This window comes from Cuculus canorus, chromosome 1 (genome assembly GCF_017976375.1).
Source record: "Cuculus canorus isolate bCucCan1 chromosome 1, bCucCan1.pri, whole genome shotgun sequence".
Classification (NCBI taxonomy): Eukaryota; Metazoa; Chordata; class Aves; order Cuculiformes; family Cuculidae; genus Cuculus; species Cuculus canorus.
The window spans coordinates 95,249,786-95,271,336 of record NC_071401.1 but is presented as its reverse complement, the minus strand read 5'-3'; the positions used below and the strand labels follow the sequence as shown (position 1 = coordinate 95,271,336).

Below are 21,551 nucleotides of genomic sequence, written 5' to 3'. Positions count from 1 at the left end.
TTGCTCTGCCAAAAGTCCAGCCGGAGCAGAAGTCCTTAAGAAGAGAAACATAGCTGCGGGTTCACTCGCCGACCACATCTGCCGTCCCCAAGCCTGCTCCAAGTGTCCCCCGAGAAGGGATCTTCCCCATGGCAGGGACAGAGGTCTGCTCCCTATTTTGCGGGTGAGAAAGGGCTGTGCAGGGGAGTAAAACGAGTCACATCACCCGAGCTCACCCGTGCAGCCGCTTCCCTCGGGTTTCCTCGACCTGGAAGCCAGCTCTAAGGGTAAATCCCACCCAGGGCGGCGGGACAGAGAGCCTGTTCCCGATCCCCGCGCTCCTCCCTGCAAAAGCCTCTTTCCTCCTAGACGGGAGCGCCACCGGGGACCGGAGCCGGGAGGCTCGGGTGGATTTGGGACGGGGCGAGAGACCCATCGGGGCCCCCACTCCTTGCCCCACGTTTCAAGCAGCAGAGAAAGAAGGTGTCCCAGCCTCCCTCCTCGCCATTCCATGGGCGCGGTGAGGTCACCGGCTTTCCCAGCTCGGGCAGCCCGGGAAGGGAGAGCCAGGGCGGCCGCGCACGTCCCGCCCGCGGGGACGCGGAGGTTAAAGAGCGTGGCCTTTCCCTCGACAACGCCGAGACGGCCCTTTCTGGTGTAATAGGATAATTACAGAGGGGCGGGCGATCTTAAGCAAACACGCTCGCCCGCCGGCCAGGCCTCTCCTAGGGATTAATAGTAAGGACCGGTGCATTGTCTTTTGAAAACGGGGCGACCCCATCCCTCTTTGACGCCCTCCGCGGGTGTGGAGCCGCGTCCCTCCGCTCCCTCCTGGTCCCTCCTTTTCTTCGCACCGATGGTTTTCTCCTCGCTGTTGGAATGGCCAGTTGCAGCCCAGCTGCCCCCGCACAGCCGGGGGTGTGGTGGGGCCACGCGTGTCTGTGTGCAACTGTTCGAAAGCTGATCGCCGTGAGGGTTGGTGTAGGTAGGTGTGTGTCCCCACTCCTGTGCCCTTCGCAGCATCCCGGCTGACTACTACAAGAAGCAGTTACTGATACAAAAAGTGGAATATTTTTTATTTAGGCTAAAGTAGAGTTAAGTTTCATTTAAGTAATTGCCTTCTTAGAAAGACAGAATGTCCCCCTGATAGCATGTTTTCTTCAAAACAGTGTTTTTCCAGACAATATTCATTCTTTGAAGAGGATAACGTCTTGTGTACAGTGTGATCTGCGCTGAACAGATGTGTCTTCTTCTGTAATCACCTCTCTTTGCAGTATCTCCCTGTCTCAAAGGCAAGGTTAAACGGAGAGCTGGAGCCAGCTCCAAATTAGCAAGAGGTTTTACTGCTGGGAAGTTCATAATAACATTAAAATTAGTCGGTGGAAAATAATAGAATATGCATAAGATTTCTGGGAAATTTTATCCATATGCATATGAGTGGCAAATACACTCTGTCCCAGCTCTTGTCTCGCTGCAGACGATTGATGAAGATGGCTCCATCCTGTTGCCCAGGCCTGATAAAGGATGCTCGCTTTCTAAAACTCCAAAACTAGTCTTAGAGAGTTTTATTTGTCTGCATTTTCTGTAACATCCTGGAAGCGCGAAGGACTGCCGTCGGGTCAGGGCTGCGCCAAAGCCGGGCTGGGCACAGCGCCGTCCTGTCCGGGTCCGGCTTCACTGGGACATGGGACAAAGAGCTGGCAGGGAGCCGGGAGCCGGGCTTTGCTGATGCTTTAGCGGCTGCTGTGACAACCTGTGCAAAAGGCCGTTCCAGCCCCTTGAGCGCCCGGTTCTGCCCCCGCGCTGTGCCTGAGGCCGCTGCCTGGAGGCAAGGGTCCCGGGGCGCCGGTAAAAGCCCAGGCTGTTAGGGATTTTCTTCGTCTTCCCCCAGGGGAGCAGATTGGGCCGCTCTGGGGTCAAGCCCTGGTCATGGGCGGCCCGCGGGGCGTCACGTCGGGAGCTGATGGAGAGCGGCACCGGCGGGAAAGGCTGCGGGGCTCTTCGGCAGCGCCCGGAGCTCGGCTCCGTTCTTCCCTTCTCCCGGCACGCAGCAGTGCGAGAGGCCGTGTATAAATTTATACGTGGATGCCTTTGTAATCGTGTGCGTGCAAGTATATACACACACGTGTAATGTATATGTAATATATATATAATGTGTAGATATAGTATAGATGTATGCTATATACACCTATGCATGGGTACATATGATATATGTGTACATATGTACACACTTACATATATATGTATACTCAGGTACATTTTTCCTCTTTAACCAGACGTCAAAACAACAAGGGAAAGTGTTCGGGTGAACACATGGAGGTGCAGTGGGTCTGGAGGAGGGCCCCTTACGTGTCGCAGCCCCACGCGTGTCCGTGCCTCGGTGCCGGGTGGGGGTAGGAGGGGCCCCTCGGGGTCACGGCCGGTGCACCCAGAACGTACGTGAGCGACAGCAGGTTATGGGGCAAGGGGGGCACGGGTCTCCCCGACCACTTAGGGAGGTCGGAGAGAGACGACTCGAGCCGCTAGAGTAAAGGGCCCCCGCCCCCGGCTCCCCCCTCCCCGGCCTCCCGTCCCCTCGCAAGTGCTAATTGCGGCTCTTTTTTCGCCTCGTCTCTATTTGGGTCCCTCGGAGGGCGCTGCGCGGGAGGACACGTCACGGATCCATTATCCCCTCCCCTCTTGAGGCTCTCCTGGCTTTCTGCAGCCTTTGCTAAAGAATTAACTGAGGGGTCCACTTCAGAGCTCCTTCTGCCCCCGAAAAAAAAAAAAAAAGAAAAAAGAAAAAAGAAAGAAAGAAAAAAGGAAAGGAAAAAAAGCGGAGATATCGGTGCTTTCAGGCGAGGAGCGTGGCGGCTAGGATTTCCAAGAGGAGGGGAATTTTACCTTCGATCCTTGCCGTATGGTGAGGATGGCTGCTCCTTGCGGGAGGTGAATGTAGCAAAGCCTCCCTTTTGCCTTTGAAAAGCATGTCTGTACGAAAGAGCCACCGCTTTGCTTTTTAAATGCATGTTAAAATAATAATAATAAAAAAAGAAACGATTCCTGATCTTGCAAACACTTTTTCTTTAAAAGGAGGGGGAGAAAACAACAATAAATAAGTCCAACAAAATCAAACCCGCGCCTTTGCCAGCGCTCGGACTTGTTTGGAAAGAGACAACGCTGAAGTGGCATTGGTCCCGAGGAAAACGGATCCTTTAATTTGACTCCGCATGAGAACTACATCGGGAGCTGGGCGCAGCGGCCGGAGCGGTGGGAGCAGCCCCGCCACGAGCACCCTCCCGCAGCCCCGCCGCCAGCCCGGCCCCGCCGCCGCCCCGCCGGGCTCCGCGCCCCGCCACTGAAGCAGCCCCGCAGCAACGGGGAGGAAAGCGGCCGCAAGACCAGCCACCGCCCGCCCTCCCAAAGCTGCTGGCCGAGAAGGAAGCGTCTGAAGGAAATGCGAGCTTGTGATTTCGGAGCGCTCCAGCCATCGGCTCCCTCCTCATCGGCTTTGACTTTCGTTTAACGGGAGGCTGCCTTGCCGGCTCGTCGTTTCCTCGGCATCTAGGGGTCCGGGACCAGATCATTTTGCACTTCGTTAAACGAGCAGCGCAGTCTTTCTTTTCCTTTCTTTTCCTTTTTTTTTTTTTTCCTTTAAGACACAAAGTGTCCAAATCCTGTTCAGCTTGCTCAGCCCAATGATTTCTTGCGTGGACGCTCTATTTTTAATATTTTATTATTATTCTTTTTGAACGGGGAAAGACTGAGGAGAAGAAATCCTTCAATGAAGGGAACCCAGGGCTTTGCTCCCCGTTGAGGAGAAGATTCGATTGCAGCAGCAGGCAGAGGACCGCCGTTCACGTAGGTCTTTCAGTCTCGGTTTCGAAGCTCTAGATACTGAAGTGTCGGAGCAGAACTGTCTTCTCCCGAGCGGCTTGTCTGTCGTGGTTGTGGCTCAAGAGATCGCCTCCCCCCTTCTCGCACCATTTCTGTTGGTGTTGATTTTGTTTGGTTGGTTCGGCTTTTTTTTTTTTTTTTCCCTCCCCTCTTCCCCTTTTTTTTCCTCCCCTTTTTATTTTTTTTTTATTTTAGTTATTATAATTTTATTCTATTTGAGTGAATTCCCTCCTTTCTTTAAACGAAAACACTAACTCTGAAGCGGAAATCCATGCCCCCCGCAATTCGGAAGAATCGGGTCTAATATGCCAGTGGCATCTTCGCCTTGCAGTAGTCGCGATGAAGGAAAAATCCAAGAACGCAGCAAAGACTAGACGGGAAAAAGAAAATGGAGAATTCTACGAACTGGCCAAACTCCTGCCCCTGCCCTCGGCCATCACCTCCCAGCTGGACAAGGCGTCCATCATCCGCCTCACCACCAGCTACCTGAAAATGCGAGCCGTCTTCCCCGAAGGTAACCATCCCGGGGTCGGGGCAGCATTGCTGTACGAAGTGGGGGGCGAGGGGGGGGCGACCCCCTCAGGCTCATGGTGTGGATGTTGGGGTTGTCCTACGCAGGTATAGGAGTTGGACTAGGTGATCCTTGTGGGTCCTTTAGCTCATTCATTCATTCTATACCCCGGGATGAACCCGCATCGCCCCTGCGCCCAGGGAGGAAGGGGGATGTTTGCAGGGGTTCCCAGCCCTGGGACGAATGGGGATGTTCGTGGGGGTTCCCAGCCCCGGGTGTCCGAAAGGAGCCCCCTTGCCTGGAAAGAGAAGGCAGCGCTGCCCAGGCTCGTCGCGGGGGTGGCATGCGGAGGGGAGAGGGCTGCAAGAAGCAGCTCTGCTCCTCTGAGGCCTAAACCTGAAAACATCTCGCCGCGGCCCCGCGTAGGATAATGGGACACCAGGGAGCCGCGGGGAGATGCGTGAGGACCCCCACCGGGGGCTCCGCCGGGCGGGGTAACGGGGCGGGGAGGGGGGGGGGGGGGGAAGGACAGAGCCGGCTCTTTAATTCCCCCGTTTTCTCCCCTCCTCTGCTTTTCTGCCGGCTCGGCGCTGTCTGCCTGTAGCGAAGAGCGCGGGCTCTGCTCGGCTCAGCCCCGAGAGGCAGGGGGGCAGCACCCCCCGGCCCCGGGGAGGCTCCCGCCGGTGCCCAAGCACGACCTGGGAATACAAAAAAACCAAACCCATTAATGTGGGTGTAGTTGTTGTTTCGGTTTGGTTGGAGTTTTCCGGAGGTAGGGAAGCAGCCTGGCTGAGAAAGCAGCGAGGCCCTCTGCCTTCTCCTGGGGCCGAGGAGAGCGGAGAGGGCCATCTCGAGCCCCCCACGCCTCGCAGCGGGACCAGGACACCGCTTCTCCCCCGGCCGGGCCCGTGCGGGGCAGTGAGCGTCAGTAGCTCCCGCAGCTCCTCTCAGAGCCACGAATCCTAGCAGTTCTCCCTCCTTCTCCCGGGGTTTGGTAGGAAAACACACACACCCCCGACCATCCTCCCACTGAAAGGGCGCACAGCTGGGGGAGGCTTTGGGCCAGTGGAGCCCGTCCTTTCCGTGTCGCCGCTGGGCTGGAGGGAGGCGTGAGGTGAAATGCTGGTTTAGTGTCTGCGGGCGGCTAAATAAAGCCCAACTCCCTTCTTTGCCATTTGTTTGTGCCTCTCCAGACTGGATGGGTGTATGTGTGAAGGAATAAGGAAATTCCGGAGTGGAAGATCTGTTCTCCATCGAGGTTTCTAAGGAGCTTTATTAAAAGCCTGAAAACTAGAAAAGAAAAAAAAAAAAAAAGAAAGAAAGAAAAAAAAAAGAGGGGGCGGGAAAAAAACACTCCTAAACAGAGAAATCTTACTGTTCTGGACAGATAATTTAGTAATTTCGAGAGCAAGTGCTAGCACTGCTACAGAAAGCCAGGGCTCTTTATCGTGTGCTGCAGAAGCTCGCCGAGTTAGCTGAACGAGGGACGCGAGGCTCCGCTCTGCTGCAATTTCCAGCCATTATTTCCCATCGGGAAATTTCCCAATGAGAAATAGCGTGTCTTAATCTAGGAAGGATGTGGGGGGAACGGTGGGGGGAACTTGCCAGCCCTTGCTGGGGGACATGCCCCCGAATGGCTTTGATTTAGGAGGGAAAAAAGTGGCACGTTTCGAGGTGCTGCTGGGTGTGCCCCTGTTTTACCAGCCCTGCTGATCCTCAAGAGCAGCAAGACGACCCTGAGAGCAGGTTTATACCCACAGCTTGGGTGTGTTTTATGTGTCTGTCTTCCTTAAACAGGCCGGGCGTGCGCTTCCGCACACTCTGCTTATTAAGAGCAACGTTTAAATGCATACAGCGAATTCCTGATCTTTCATCGTCTTAAGTACGGATGGAAATACGTTTAAAACCAAAGCTTTGTATCCAGGGATGACAGGCCGGGGGAATAACCGTCTCCAGTCCCCGAGCCATGTGTTTAGTGCCTGGGAGGGTGGAAGGCAGAGGCTGGAGCTGGAGGCGGCTGTGGGGAGTGCCCGCTCTCCGCCGGCTGCGGGAGGGCTGCCCAGCACAGTCCCGCATTACCCTCCCTGCTCTTTCCCTCGGGATTTGTCTGCGTGAGGAGAAGGGAGTGTGTGTGTCCCCCCCTTACCCATGCCTGGCTGGTGGTTTCCATTTGGCTTTTACTAGGAAGGGAGTAGGGGAAGCCAGCCCAGCAGCCAGAGACGGTTACTAGGCAGCAAGACCTGGGGAAAGCGCCCCTTCCAGTATGCTGGACTCGATGATTGGGGGGGACCCAACCCCCGAGGTCCTGAAATAGAGGTGGATGGGTAACAGGCCACCCGGCCACTCCTTGGCATCTGCTCCCGGGGCAGTGGGAGCTGTGCAGCCTGCGCTCCCCCACGATTCTGTCCCTAAGAGGATGCCACCTCTGGTCCAGTGCCCTCTGCCAGCACCGAGGCATCACCCCCGTCAGGCTCAAGGGAGTTTGCTTCTCCTATATCGCGGTGACGGGGGACGGAGTGGGGGGACAGGCCTGTGACGCCTCCAGTATGCGTGCTAGCCCCGGGGGAGCTGCAGCCAGCGTGATCAGAAGTGTTGTCCAGCTACAGAACTGGCTTTCAGCGCTGTCTAGACTGGAGAAAGAAGCGTGTTTTTTAAAACTCCGACGGATAGCTTCCCCCACTCCCTTCACTTCCAAAGCGAGCTGACACATAGTTTAGGCAAAGTTTGAGACCCTCACCGAGGTGTCTAGTCCCAGCGTTTCGACAGATATGTCTCCCCCTGCTCGCCTGGCCAGGGTTTTCCCGAAGATGCGCGTCTGGATCTGAGCTCATTGATCTCCCCGAGGAGGCGCCCGATCAGGGTTTAAGAAGTGAGAGTGAAAGGAAATTTATATTCTAGCTCTTTCCCCCGTTCAAAATGCAAACCCTGAAGGCACAATTTCGTGCTCTGATACCACAGATTTTGCCGTGCGGTTTCGCTCTGACCATTGAGCTCATGAATTAAAGTCCAGGACACAGCAACCTACAGCCTCCCCCGCGCTCCGTCTCTGTTAGGTCATCTTCTCTTGTGTTTTGATTTTTCGCCAAGGCATTTATTACTGTTGAACGAAAATACAGCACGGGGCTTCTGTCTTGACTGTCAGTATTTTAGTTTTTTTCCTAAAGAATGAGTAAATGAAAGAAAGAGACTGGAGAAGAAACCGCGTTTTAAAACCGCCGTTCTCTGTGTCCTGGTTATGGCAGACTGGTTAAATTGTGACCTTCTCCCTCCCCCCTCTCCGAAGCCATTTCCAAAAATGACTGTAAACCCGCACATTTATAGATGTTTAAACCGAATGAGAACTAGCTAAGTAATAAGTGACCTAAAAGATACTGTGCACTACACAAAATAATTGCAATAAAATTACTCAGCGGTAGATCTTAGACCTGTTCCATATTCCGAGGCTCAGACAATAGAAATTACTAGGAGCATACAGAGTTTTCTCTGTCCATATTTAAACCTGACCGTGAATATGTATTTAAACAAAATCGACGCGAACTGCAGCTATTTCATCTAATTTTCATGCGCATTCGGAAGAGGTTCATTAACGCATTAAATAAATAAATAAAGCTCGAGCCGGCGACATGAGTAATCCCTCTATGAAACCGTGCCGCTATTGTAATAACCGCTAATAGTTACATTAAAAGCCTTACTAAAACAAAAGTGTCATTAGGGTTTCCCCGGAGCTGCGCGGCCGTTCCCGGGCGGCGGGAGCCCGCAGCCCCTCGGTGCGAGGGCGGGAGGGCGGGGGGCACGGCCGTGGTAGCTGTGCTTCTGTCCGGGACCTCGCTGTGTTTCCTGCGCCCGCTTTCGGACTCGTTAGCACGAGGTGGAGTTCCTGGTTTGCAGGGAAGGGCCGGGTTTGGGTTTGTCCTGGAAGGCGGTTTTAGTGGTTTTGGGTTTTGTTTTTTTTTTTTCCCCTGGCCTTTTTCATTTTCCTTCCCCCCCCCTCGTTTATTTTTCTTTTTTTTTTTTCTTTTTTTCCCCTTTCCTTCCTGTCTTCTTTTCTTCTTTTAAGCTAAAGCCTTGATTTTTACTTCTGTTGTTCCCATCGCCCATCCCTCGGCCGCTTTTTTAGCCGGTGACGCAGAAGCCCACAGAGGCAGGCGAGGTGGCACATCCCTGCCGAAGTTAACCTAGCGCAGCTCTGCTTCTTTCCAAAGAGACCTCGGCGTCGGAGCCTCCTTGCCTCCAGCAGAGGTTACCCCCCCTAAATCCCAGGGCTGCCTGTCGGATTCAGACCCGTCCCGGCCCCTCGGACTCTCCTGTTAAGTGGTGCGATCCTCTGTGCTATTGGGGCTGAGATACATCTCCTCCCGCTGCAGACGGGGCTTAAGGGCAAGATGTTCGCTCTGCCCCTCGCCCAGAACCCCGCTGCCTCCCCGACTTCCAGGGCTGACAGGCCATCCCCTTCCTATCCAACAGAGCCTCGCCTAAACGAGGGAGCCAAAGGCGGAGGGCAGGGGCTGCCTCCGCCCAGTCCCTGGTGGGTGCTGGGGCTGGCCCCTCGCCGACCTCCTCCTAATTTCCCCCTTGCTTTCCTGGCAGAGGGAGGCATAACCGTCCTGGGGGAAAAAATTCCCCCCCCCTAAGAAGAGGCTGCGCTGGGAATCCAGGTGCTTGTAGTTGGCCCAGGTTACTAGGGAAGGGTGGCTGTTGAATAACGCGGGGGGACCGTGCGCTCCGGGAGAGCCGGGGAATAACACAGTAGACACAAAGGAAATACTCCAAGTTACAGGGCAACCCGATACTTAACATAATACATCTCTAAGTAATTCTTTTAGCAGAATCCCGAGCAGAAAAGCTACCGGGCTTTCAAGTGTGTGTGTGTATACAAATTTATATTTTTAGAGAGCGAAATTGGGAGTTGTTCCCAAATATTTCTAGATCTCATCACAGTTTAACTCACCCCTCTCCCTGGAAACTGGGAAATCGTACGAAGTGACTGTTAAGGTACTTTGAAAAACAGCCAGAGATGTCAAAAGACGGAATGTAGGGGAAAATCGCTCCCGGTTTTGCCGAAGAGAGGGGGAAGCGTTCGTATAAGAATCCCCACGTCTTTCAGAGGCAAAATAGCACGTACTTTGGGGTGCCCTTGCAACACCCCCTCTTTGTCCCTGGGAAGCCACTGTGGCAGCCGAACCTGCCGCCCGATGCCCGAGGGCTTTGGCGGGCACAACTGCGATTTGGCCCGGTTGTTTTCCCCTTAGTGTTGCCTGCCAGACATCTCCCTCTGCCCATCCTGCCCTCCCAGCAGAGTCTCGCTGGGGACGGGACCAGCGGTCGTTACAGACACCAGCAAACGGAGGGCAAACAAGGAGAAAAGGATCATCTCATCCATGCTTGCCGACGGCGGGACGCCAGGAAAGAGGTGGTTGCGAGTCACCTTCCCGGCAGGGCTTGGCCGTGCCAGCTCCTGCACGCCCAGCCCGGCTCCGGCTTTCCGGGCTTAAGGCTACTGGCAGCGCACGGAGTGGCCCCAAAGCCACTGGCTGTGGGACACCCCCTGCCCTCTGGTACGGGAAAGCGGCCGCGATGGGGATCAGCCACCGCCACCGGTGTCCGCAGCATTTGCGGGAAGGATGCGCCAGCTGCTCGCGCGCAGGGAAATCGCTCTCTGGTCCAGTACCTCAGATACTTCGTGCCATAATGGGGCATTCTTAAACGTTTCCTTCGAAATGACCCCTCCGGCACCGCACCGGCTGCACAGCCGTGTCGGAAACATGACAGCCTTCCGCGCCGGAGCCCCCTTCCTGTCCGGGGCCACCCCAGCAAACTCCCACCGCGTTTAAACGATGTAGGAAACGCTCGCTTTGTATCAGCAGCTCTTTTGGCCTCGCTCCAGCCCAGTGAGTGAGAACGTGTGTTATTTACTGGCTAGGCAGGAGCAGCTCGGCTGGGTCTATTGCATCCATATGTTTACAGGAGGTACGCTGCGCGTTTGCAAATCGTTCGGGAGACGAGCTAATGGGAGTTAGTCCTTTATCTGAACGTAAGGTTTCATTCGTTTCGTTTCCATCTTTAAAACGATCTGCTGGTGGATTAAATGATAAAATCATCGGCTTTAAAATAAGCTTCGACGAATGCCAGGCTGATCCACCAAACGCGAGTTCGCCATTGCGACTCCAATTTACAATTTCAAAGGGAACGAATCTGCGGAAGTGGCTTTTTTAGTTCAGGTTAGGAAAGAACCTCAAAAATAGCTTAGATTTTGGGCGATGGAGAGAAACAGTACCTGGCCAGCTGTGATGGACAGGATGGAGATGATTGTCATGCACGAGTGCGGCACAGATACGGTTCGTTCTTGAGGAGCTTCTTGTTGAGTGGCTCAAAGATCAAATCTGCTTCGTCCTTCGGAAAGTTAGGGCTCATTTCAGGACGGTTTTCACACCGCTATGCGTAACCCCTTTCTAGGGTTACAATCCCGTGTTTCGATATTTGCAATTAGTAAATAGAAACAAGGGCAAGCCGTGTAGCACTAGGACTGTCTCTATCGGTTGCATTTGTTACCGTCTCGGGAAGGAGACTACAAGTTTTCTTTGAGATTCTCAAACTTTCCGCCTCAAGGAAAGAAGCGTTTCAGCAGAAAGAACATTTAGACGGGTCATTGAAAGTTAATGAATCTTCTCCAAACTGTGAATTGGGAAACGCCGCAGAAAAGTGCGACTTTTCGTTTGACTCTTCAAAGCAAATTTCCCAACGCTTGGCCAAACACTTCTTTCAGGGGGGATGTCTTTCCCCTACCCACAAGAGAACACAGTTGCGCACTCTGCGCTTCTGCGGTGTGGTTTGGGGGGACCGGCTGGGGGAGCCGGAGCGGCTGACACGGAGTAGGGAGACCGATGCCCCTTCTTGAGGCTGACCTTGGGTGGGTCAGGGGTCATCAAGATCCCCAGGGTGCCCCACCTGGAGCTAGGAGTAGGAGGCTCCTTTGTGCTTGCCCGGGGCGTGGGGCGAGGAGGAGGTGAAACTCGGGGGGAGGCACTGTCTGCAGCACTCTCCGCCGCCCCTCATTCCTCCAGTGGGAGATCCCGTCAACCCCGAGGGACTTCCCAAGAGCGGGCAGAAAGGCTCCTACCTTTTCTAGAGCAGGGCTACCTGCGGACCCTCAGCCAAAACTATTCGGGAGGGCTTCAGGAGGGGCTTTTAGAGCCACGCTCCGAAGCTGGAGCTTAGGGCAGGGCTTTCCACCTGAGTGCCAAGTTCTCCTCCCGTAAGAGAGCAGAGCGGGGTTCCTGCTGCAGGGGTCTCTGCCCCTGCAAGCTTGCGGAGGGGAGTTTCTTTGAAAGCGCCTGGTCAGTGAGAAGACACAGGAGGAAAAGGCGGCGCTGGGCTTCATGGCTGCACATCAGTTTGCAGCTACACCGAAGGTTACCTGGGCTGAAGGGCTCAGGGCTCCGCATTCATGGCAGGCATGTGCGCCCATTTGAAGGGCTACAGACGGGACGCCCGGCGCTCCTGCCCGCAGCGAGCCAGGGCGCTTGTGGGGTTCGCCACTCTGCTCCCCGACCGCCGGCATCGCCTGGCTGGCACCGAGTATCCCTACCTCTCACTCGCCACTGGCCCTTCCTCAGCGCCTCTGGGCTGCAGAGCAGCACGGGCAGAACACCCTTTAGGCTCCGTGGCCTCTCAGAATCTGTGCTTTAGCCCCGAGGTCTTAAGGAGGCGTTAAATGGATGCGACTCCGTCTCCCTTCCAGCTCCCCCGGTCCTCCGGGCGAAGGCACGTTGCCATCAGTTCCCAAGTCCTCGGCTGGCACGGGTAGTCGTTTGCGTTTCACCGGTAAGACGGTGAACGCCTTCTTGGCGTGGAAAAAATGAAAAACAAATAAACAAACATACCCCGGACCAACACCTCTGCCCCAAGCGCCCCAACACAGCTCCTTCAGGAACCTTTCGCTGTCACCAAGGCAGCGCCGTGCGCAGGGGCTGTCCCCAGCCTGGGGCCGCGGGGACGGAGTGGCCACGGGCAGGGTATGAAACCGGCAAATGGCTCGGTCCCGTGCATGGGCCGAAGAGGCCGTCGGGGCTCCCTGAGTGAGCTCTGGACTCCTTTCACTGCCTCAGCCGGCAGAGACTCACCGCGGCCAGCGTTGGGGTGGTCGGCACCCCAACGTTGGAGTGGCGCCCCCGCGGCAGCCCCGCTCCGTCCCAGCCCTCTGGCCGGCGGCAGGGGCGGGGGGCAGCGGGACGGGGGGGGTCGTGCAGGGCAGACTCACGTCTGGGAGTCAGAGGCCGTCCCTGCGGCTCCCGCTGGGATCCCGCTGGGATCCCGCAGGGCTAGGGGCAGTAATAGAAGACAGTCGAACGTCTCGCAGCTCCTTGTGCCTTCGCTGTGTGAAAGCCCGCTGAGCAGCCCTGGGCTGTGCCTGGTCTGCGGCTCCCACCGTGGGGTCGTCCAGCCCCCCGCGAGGGAAGCGGGGACGGGAAAGGTGGTGGGCGAGGGGCAGAGCCCCTGCCCTTAAGCTCCATCTCCGGGGGGTAACGGGGGGGCGAGGTAACTCAGCGGGCACGGAGGGGAAGCGTTCGAGGCAGGCGCCTCCCGGGGGGCGAGCGGCTCTCCGGGGAGGGAGAAAAGGCTCCCGAGGGGTTGTCCTGGCCGGGACCTCAAGGAAAAGAGCAATTCCCTTCCCACGAGTGTGTGTGTAGGAGGGACTCAACTTTTCCCACTTCCCGAGCCTCCACGCCGCAGCCTGTCCCGGAGAAGCTGGGATTGCGGGCAGGGTGGGTGGGGGGACCCGGCTCCTCTTCCCCCTTTAACCATCTCCTTGGTTCCCTTTGCAGGTCTGGGCGACGCCTGGGGACAGCCGAGCAGGATAGGGCCCTTGGATAACGTGGCCAAGGAGCTTGGATCCCATTTGCTTCAGGTAGTGGACGCCTCCCTCTTCTCGCTCGCGCTGCCCATCGGAAGCCTCATGTTGCGGTGTGATCCATCTCCACCTCCGTCTCTCCTTTTTCTCCTCTCCTCGGCACCACCAGAGGAGCCTGGCTGAAGCCTCCTTTTACTCCTAACCTCACACTGGCCGGGAAAGGAGAAAAAGCGAGACAACAATCACTTCAATTATTTTTATTGTAAAAAAAAAATGTTCGGTGTTTGTAGAAGCATCAGCTCACCGTGGCACTAACGGGCTCCCTGTGCACGCAAGGTGCTCCCAGCCTTAAAGGCGATAACCAGAAGGCACGGAGTGGTTGGGGATGTCCCGCAGGCAGCGGGGATCGCCCTTCTCCGCCCGCGCCTGGGGAGGGGAACCCCGCGAGAAAGTCTGGGTCAGATCGCCCACGGACCTCAGCACCTGAAAATACCGTTGTTCCCAATCCCGCGGGTCTGCTCTGGAATTCCTCCCAGTTCCCCCGGTGTAGGAGAGTTTAGGAAGCCGTAGCTTGGGAGTGCGTGCCAGCCGGAGGGGTGGGGGGGAAATTACGTTTAGCTCCATTTTTTCTTTAATATGTGAACTTAATACAGCAAGGGGTTTTCTCCCCCTATTTTAAAGACCTAGTAAACCGTAATCATTTAACGGCCGGTTTTATTGTGGGAGGTTAATTCCTGGTCACAGGGCTGGAGCTGTTTTAACTGTTCGCTCGGGCTGGGGATAAAAACCTCAGCAGAAACTCTGCTGGGGCTCTGCGGCCGCTTCCCACCCCGGGCCGCCGGGAGGGTCCCCCCCCCTTCACCCCGCCAGCCGGCGGCATTTGGGGCGAGCCCTGGCCTTTCCTCCCCCAGCATCCCGGCTCTTGGCCACGGTAGCCAGAGGCAGGGCCATTGGTAGCCCCCTCAGGTAGCCGCCTTTTCTTCCCAGGCTCAATCCAACCCACTCCGGAGGAGGTAAAGAGGAGGCGGGGGGTGGCTGGGAAAGCTGTTGCGAGGTCGTTCTGCGTTTGGAATGACGCGCAGAGTTATTTCCTTGCAGCCCTGCAAAATATCATCGGTTCTGATGGAGTGGAAAGAAAGCGCGCTTTGGGTGGAGTGGTTTGAAGCAGACGTTACTTACACGCAGTAAAAAATAAATCGATTAAAAAAATGTTCAAAATTATCTCCTGCGTGGGTATTTTCGAGCCTTGAAAAGTTTGTTCTCAGTAGCTGATGTCCTGTCAGCTGTTCAGAATCACTGGTCTACCTAGAAAATACACATCTAGTTACACTACAAAAATAACCGTTGTTACACTTGCTCCTCCTCCCTGTTAGCTATTTTCCCGATGTTTCTGGCATTAAGCGAACTTAAGTTACGTTGCTAATCACCTAAAATACTCATTTTACAGTTAATTTATTTCTGAATTATGAATGCTTAACGTTTTAACAAACCCACATTTACTGTAAACGTCTTTTAAGGGTTCCTGAGGCTGAAACCTTACATGCGAAGTTTCAGCTGCAATATGCTTTTCTGTGTAGGGAAGTTAGAGACCTCATGCACTATATAATACGGTAATGGAAGCATTGACACGGTTTTAGTTATGATACTGGGCAGACCAATTGCAAGATGACAGTGTTTAGAAGCAAAGTTGAGGCTAAGGATGCAATAATTCATTTCCCATTTTAATACTTCCACAAAATTTAATTTATGCCTTAAAAAAAAGGAAAAAAAAAAAGTAAAAGCAAAGAGTAATCTGGTTTCAATTACATGCAGTAGAATCGTTAGTAGGCCAGAGAATAATTTGGACTATTTTCTTATTGGGGTAGCACTGTAAGAACATGAAACATACTGGATTTTATTGCTTCTCTCCTAGTTCAGTAACTTAAAAGATGAATTAAAGTAGGCGTTTGTTTTATCCACATCCTGTAATTTTCTTTTCTGTTCCACATATATTTTTTCCAATGACTCTCATATGTACGTGTTGATCAAGGCTCCCTAAACTGGTTAGGGATAATGGATAATTTTTGACTGAGAATATCACATACTTTTGAAAAAATGCATCAAATTAGGCAGTGAAGAATCAAGGTACCTCCAAGCTGACAATTTGTCTTTCAGAATCAAGGCCAGTTTTAGTTAGCCTGTTCCATTTCCACCATATTATTTTTTCTCATATAAATGATATATGATTAAAGTAAACTTTAGCTTTTACTCACAGAAGTAATATTTACCTCCTAATCAATATACCGCCAATAAGAATTTGTAGGGTTGGGCCTCAAGTCTGCATTACGTGTTACTGTTCGTTGCAGCTCACTAAATGTAGGGATACAGCTTAATGAGCATAAATACCTCTCTTCAAGTGTGAATTTTTGAATGCTGATTTATTTTACTTTCTTTTCCTAAGTTTGTATAGTTACATAGCCCTCTGTTCAGAAAGACTTTATTAAAAATATAGTCACGGAAATTTAAAGCATTGCTTATGGTATCATTAAATGTATTGCAAATAGCGGTAAGCTGTGTCTGCCAATTATACCATAATAAATGGCTTGCATAGTACTAGACTTTCCCCTAAGTACCACATAGCTTAGGATTTGTACTAAGTACTAAAATAACCAGAATCAACAGGAGAATGTTAACCTAAAGTGAAGCAGTAAAGCTAGCATCTGCGGGGGGAGTGAATTGGATTTCACAATGCGTGTGTGTGTCCTAGAGTTTGTAGAAACAGCACTGGATAAAGCTTTCTGTTCCTTAAATTTTGCTGCTGTTGAAGTTGGACAGCAATCTTCCACCAAAAGACTTCAAAAAAATTTCTGTGTAAACGCTTTCAAGAGAGTGCTTGCTTTATAACCTACGTATTTATCTTTTTCAGACTTTGGATGGCTTTGTTTTTGTGGTAGCATCAGATGGCAAAATAATGTACATCTCAGAAACAGCATCCGTACATCTTGGCTTATCTCAGGTATGAGTGACTTATTCTGTCTGTCTGTTAAATACGGATACTAGATTTGGAACCTCACACTAGTTTCTTAACGTGTATATATTACTGTTGGTTTTTAGGGGTATTTGAAGCTTCGACTTCATTCTCTGACAAATGGCTTTAGTTAAATATTCAAATTTCCTTTACTTACAACTGCATCATGACTGTCTTTATATCTTTCCTTGTTCATTGTATTTTACTCCCTATTACCCTTAAGAAAAGCAATAAATAATATAATATTGCCAATTGCAGATATACACAGAGCTTGAAACCCAAACCTATTGCCCGTATGGTAATGCTATACATCTGAAATAAAGTTTAGAATTTGAGTCTATATGTTTTAGATTGTGTAAGATATTGAGGCTTGCAATGAAATAGAGAGGAAATCTGATGTGGAACATGAGTTTTATGGTAAACGTGCTTTAGGAAAAAAAAGAAAAAGGGGCAGATTTATGAGTGTTCACATGGAATTCAGGGTAGTTTTCCCTGAGTTTTTCCAGCTCAGTGGTCTTTTCAGTAAAGCGTTTTATATGGTTGTGATAGAACTCATAAAACTCAGTTTACTACTGTTCTGCACAAGAAGTATAAGGGTTTTTTTATAGTTGTTCTTTCTTTTTTTTTTTCTTAGAAGGACATTTCTAATTTTTTGCCTTCTTGGGATAGGCACAAGGGCAAATAGCCTGAGTTTATTGCAGAGAGCAAGTGTCCATACCTTTGTGGGTAAACGTACTACACAAATTCATTGGTAGCACCTGACCTAAAGCTTGATGCAGTCCAATAGAAAAACTTCTTTTGCTAGGCCCTGTATGAGACTCACAAGAAATAGAAACATTTCGTGAGAGCCAGTTGCAGCTCGAACACTTCTCAGAGCTAAAATGAAATAAAGACTTAATTGCAGAGGGAAGAAAAGTGAGGAAATGAAGGTGAGAGAGCACAGGATGTTCTGAAAATATCTGGGGAATACACTCTGTGGCTCTTTCAATAAACAGAGGAGAAGCTGAATTGTGGAGATTATATATGTACTTTAACTTTGGTAATAAGTAATATTTTAGATTGAAAACCTGCAAGTTTCCTTGGATGTGTGTTACATTAGTGATGTTAGAATTAGTAGCTGTGAGAAAAAACAGAGCTCTAAATAGCCAGAAAAAGCAAGTATATCATCTCGTAAACACCACTTCTACATCCAAAGGCAACTACAGCCGCTGTCTATGTAATCTCTTTTTAGAAAAAGTCATTCTGAGAATCAATATTCTGTGTGGATACTTTTTTACTGCCAAGTTTTAAAAACGTGTCCAGGGAACATTCTTACTTCAAGTAGGTTGTTCAGTTGAGTCTGTTACAGCATAGTAATAGTTGTTTCATAACATTTAATGCATGTTCAAATTACTTTAAATATTGCTTTGTTTTAAAATAAACTTTCCCAGAGAATGGCCATGTTTTCTACTCTGAATCAATAGTTATTAAAAGTTTTTCTTGCCCCCGCTTTTGAAAAGATCCACCACCATGCTGACTGCCTAAATAGATTCATTTAGTTAGCACAATTATTCCAAAGCACTGAGCGCTCCCATCTGTCATCGCTGAAGTAGAGTCTCATTGTCTTGCGCTGCTTGCCGTTTGATAAGTGCTAACTGATCTTCCAAGTTTTGTCCAGAAATTGCTTCTTTCTTTTCTTTCTTTTTCGAGGAATATCAAGTCATCAGCTTATGTAGGTCTCAGTGTTATCCAGTCGTCTGGTGCAATTAAAGAACTAGGGGATCAGTAGGGAGCTAAATAGACTTGGCTACATTCAGGGAGAGGGGACTCAAAGTGTCATACAGGCTTTAGCCATATTTAGCCCTCATGCCCTTACAGCCTTCTGCTCAGACTGAACTCCATGTCCATCGCACCTATAAGGATCTATAAACTCTTAGTGCAAGACGTGCTAAGGAGAACTAGAGGGTTTAGTCATGCTAAATATTAAAGATAGCTTAATAAGCAAAATCACAAATATGTCACTTTAACAGAGATTTGTGAAGGAATGGGCTGTATCCTTGAGCTGCCCAGAAAGCTGTAGATTGGAGATGACAGAGGAATATGAAATTTAAGGACATGTTGTAGACTCTCAAAACACTAAGTGTTCCAGCAGTTTCCCAGCACACATTTTTTTAAAAAATTTATAAATACAAAATCCCAAGTAAACAAGGCAGTGATTTTTTTCCCTCCTCTTTCTTAATATTGTTTTATCATCTAATCTGTTCTAGCTGTTTCTCAATGTTCTATTTTTGAAGGGACAATTTTTCTTTAAGCAGTACTAGAATACTAGGCTATTCCTACGTACTAGGATATTAATACATTAACACTAGGATATTCCTGTAAGCTTCCCAGGGCTCTAAATGAGTTCTTGTTCCTGCTTCTCTGGAAATTGCTGGGAGTTTTGCCACTGACATCAACAAGAATGAGATTGGTCTGTAGAAGGAAATTCTGCAAGTCTCCCTCACCAAGTCATAATCCCACACTATATTTTCAACAAGTGCTCTTATAGAGCTCCAGCCAATACAAGCTGAGACCAGAGTGATGATGATTTTAGAAAGTCTCTTAGAGTGTGCATAGAAAGGCCTTTTTATTAAATAATTTGACAATTAACTAGTCCACACATCAATTGCCAGTTAAAGTGCAATCTGTTCAAAAATATATATTTAAACTGAATAAAAACTCCATTTAAAAATGTTTTGAAGGATATTCTTGAGGACGTACTACTGTAGCCTTTATCTTCTAGTTGATCATGAATTTAATTTCAGCAGAAAGAAATTACAGCTTTGGAATAACCTTTCACTGGCTGGTGTAGTTAAGCTAGTTTAAAAATTAAAAACAATGAGAAGGATTGTTTTTCAGCATTATTTTACTTCTGCCTGCACCATCAGAAAATCAGAAACAATATTTCTGAAAAGGCTACATCTTCATTTGTGGACCTATGACTTAATTTGTGGCTTTGTGTTTTGATCCATCTTTGCTCTCAGCTGTAACAGTCAATACTGATTTTTAGGACCCCCTCCTCTATCTAATTTCAACAGGCCTCAGGCCTCACACTGACTTGTGCTAACTGAGAGCCAATTCCTTGCCACTTTTTTTTTTCCTGTGGATAACAAATAGGTTCAAATTCTCCAAGTATTTTTTTCCCTTTAGAGTCTAAAGACAGAATGGAGAGGAAAATCCTCCTAGGGAACAATGGTGAAAGATATTTTTTTAGATTTTGAAAATCTGGAGCTTATTCCAGCCAATTTCTGGGTCCATGAGGGAGCCAAGCTTATCTTTGACTTTTGATAAGTCTTGAAATCTTTAACCACAAACATCTGAACTTTCCCAAGAGTTTATTTTACTTTCATCAAATAAGTATATGAAAGGCAAAATATGTAATTATTTGCTCAAAAATCCATCTACTTAGTCCTTTGTGTTTATTATGAATTGTTTCTTGGCAGAAAAAAATATGCAGCTGAGCTACATATAAAAAAACTCTTAGTAGGAAACAGCGATATTTAGTAGTAAGCAGGTATTTACAGATATTAAAAAGCTACATTGAGGAAGCTGGTTTAATAAGCCTGAGGCATGGGGTTTTAGAAGGTTTATGAAATGAACCATATACTTTATTTTTCTAAGTTTTCAGTGTTTCATTGTAGACTTGAAAATAGCATGCACGCACTATGCGTAGCGGGAGACTGTGGTCAGTTTCCAAACTATGTATACATATTTTGTTATTTGAGCCTTATATAGCCCCCATCTCTTTGCTGACGGCTTTATGTTTCCACTTGCATTTTTATAGTAAATTTTGGTTTCAGTGTTGCATGTTCACCTCCCCCTGATTTTGCTGGGGTTGCAAATGAATACATCAGGGTAGATAATATTCCTACGTGTTTAATGAGAAAAAGTAGTCATTAGTTTGACAAGGCATTTTAGTCCTGAATTTTAGATTTAAGCCCTGGGATACAAATTAAAGTTTGGATAAAATTGTGACCTTGAGTGCAGACCTGTGAATCCTGTGAACAAATGTGTATTTCCATGAGTAGTCCTTTTGAAATAGGTAATGACTTTTGAAAAAGCAAGATATAACCATAAATTGTACTTCGTAAGGGAGTAGATGCATGCTGATGTGGTTGTGATTATACAAAGTAATAGTAGCGATGGAAGAAGATCTTTTGGATTACTGCATTTGATGTTGTTAGTCAGGTAGGTTGGTGTTGTTTTTGCAAAGTCTTTACACTGAAGGAAGATATTTTTTGCACTTAATCACCCATGAATGATTTTTTTTTTTGAAGGCATATTCTCTGATACAATTGTTTTATTTTCAAATGCAAAACATACTCTTTAGTAAAATCACTATTAGCCAAAGATAAAATTATAAAAACAAGGTCATTAATAACATTCCTTTTGATTTGAATATTGACGACAGTGGTGTATTTTTAAAATGATAATTTTTTTTCATATTTTCATTAACTAAGCATACAGTCCAATGAAATACCCATCACCATAAGAATTATTAGATGCTTTTAAACTTGTTTTAAGAGTCTGTAGGTGATTATGATATCTGTGGAGATAGCTATAGATGCTTAAAATACGTTTTTCACCATGTAATTAAAACCAAAATGAAGCATTGAGAAGCATGACTCACAGCGAGATCGTATACTCTCCTTCCTCCTCTACCACTGAAGTTTGAATGTGGTGTCTTACGACAACAAGTCGCCACCTATTACAATCCTGAAAGGGAAGAACCAGTGCTTTTTAAGGAGAACTTTCAGAGATAATTATATCAATGAAGTAATGTAGATATCTCTCCTCTCCTCTCCTCTCCTCTCCTCTCCTCTCCTCTCCTCTCCTCTCCTCTCCTCTCCTCTCCTCTCCTCTCCTCTCCTCTCCTCTCCTCTCCTCTCCTCTCCTCTCCTCTCCTCTCCTCTCCTCTCCTCTCCTCTCCTCTCCTCTCCTCCTTTAATTTCTTCCTCTTTTTCTCTCTCTTTCTTCACCTCTTTCACTCTACCTTTCTTTCTCTCCCTCTACTTGTCCTTTCCTTTTCCCCCCTCTTTCTCTCTTTTTTTGTTGTTCAGTGAAATACGGTCCTGGTTACACTATCAAATCAATGTTGGTGGTTTTGTTTTTTTGCAGGGAGGGGTTGTTGGAAAGAAGCAGCAGGGAATAGATGGCTAGAAAAAATATTTAGTTTGCATAGTCTTTGGAAGAGACATTCCATGAATAATGCAGAAAATGGAACTACAAGAAACATTTTTTGGAAAAAGATTGCTTTGTGGGGTAGACAACTTCATTTATTCTAAAGCAAAGGCAACTCACACATCTTAGCA

General features: G+C 49.2%; 1 protein-coding gene across 2 annotated transcripts in view; it reads left to right on the top strand.

The window, feature by feature from the left end:
* The first annotated feature begins 4,045 nt into the window (after nt 1-4,045).
* Nucleotides 4,046-21,551, top strand: part of SIM2 (SIM bHLH transcription factor 2) — a 55,691-nt gene continuing 38,185 nt past the window's right edge. For both annotated transcript variants that reach the window (XM_009567100.2, XM_054051263.1), the window contains exons 1-3: nt 4,046-4,369; nt 13,189-13,271; nt 16,120-16,209. In XM_009567100.2, coding sequence (XP_009565395.2) covers nt 4,195-4,369; nt 13,189-13,271; nt 16,120-16,209 — 348 coding nt within the window. In that variant the 5' untranslated portion in view covers nt 4,046-4,194. The remainder of the gene's footprint in view (nt 4,370-13,188; nt 13,272-16,119; nt 16,210-21,551) is intronic.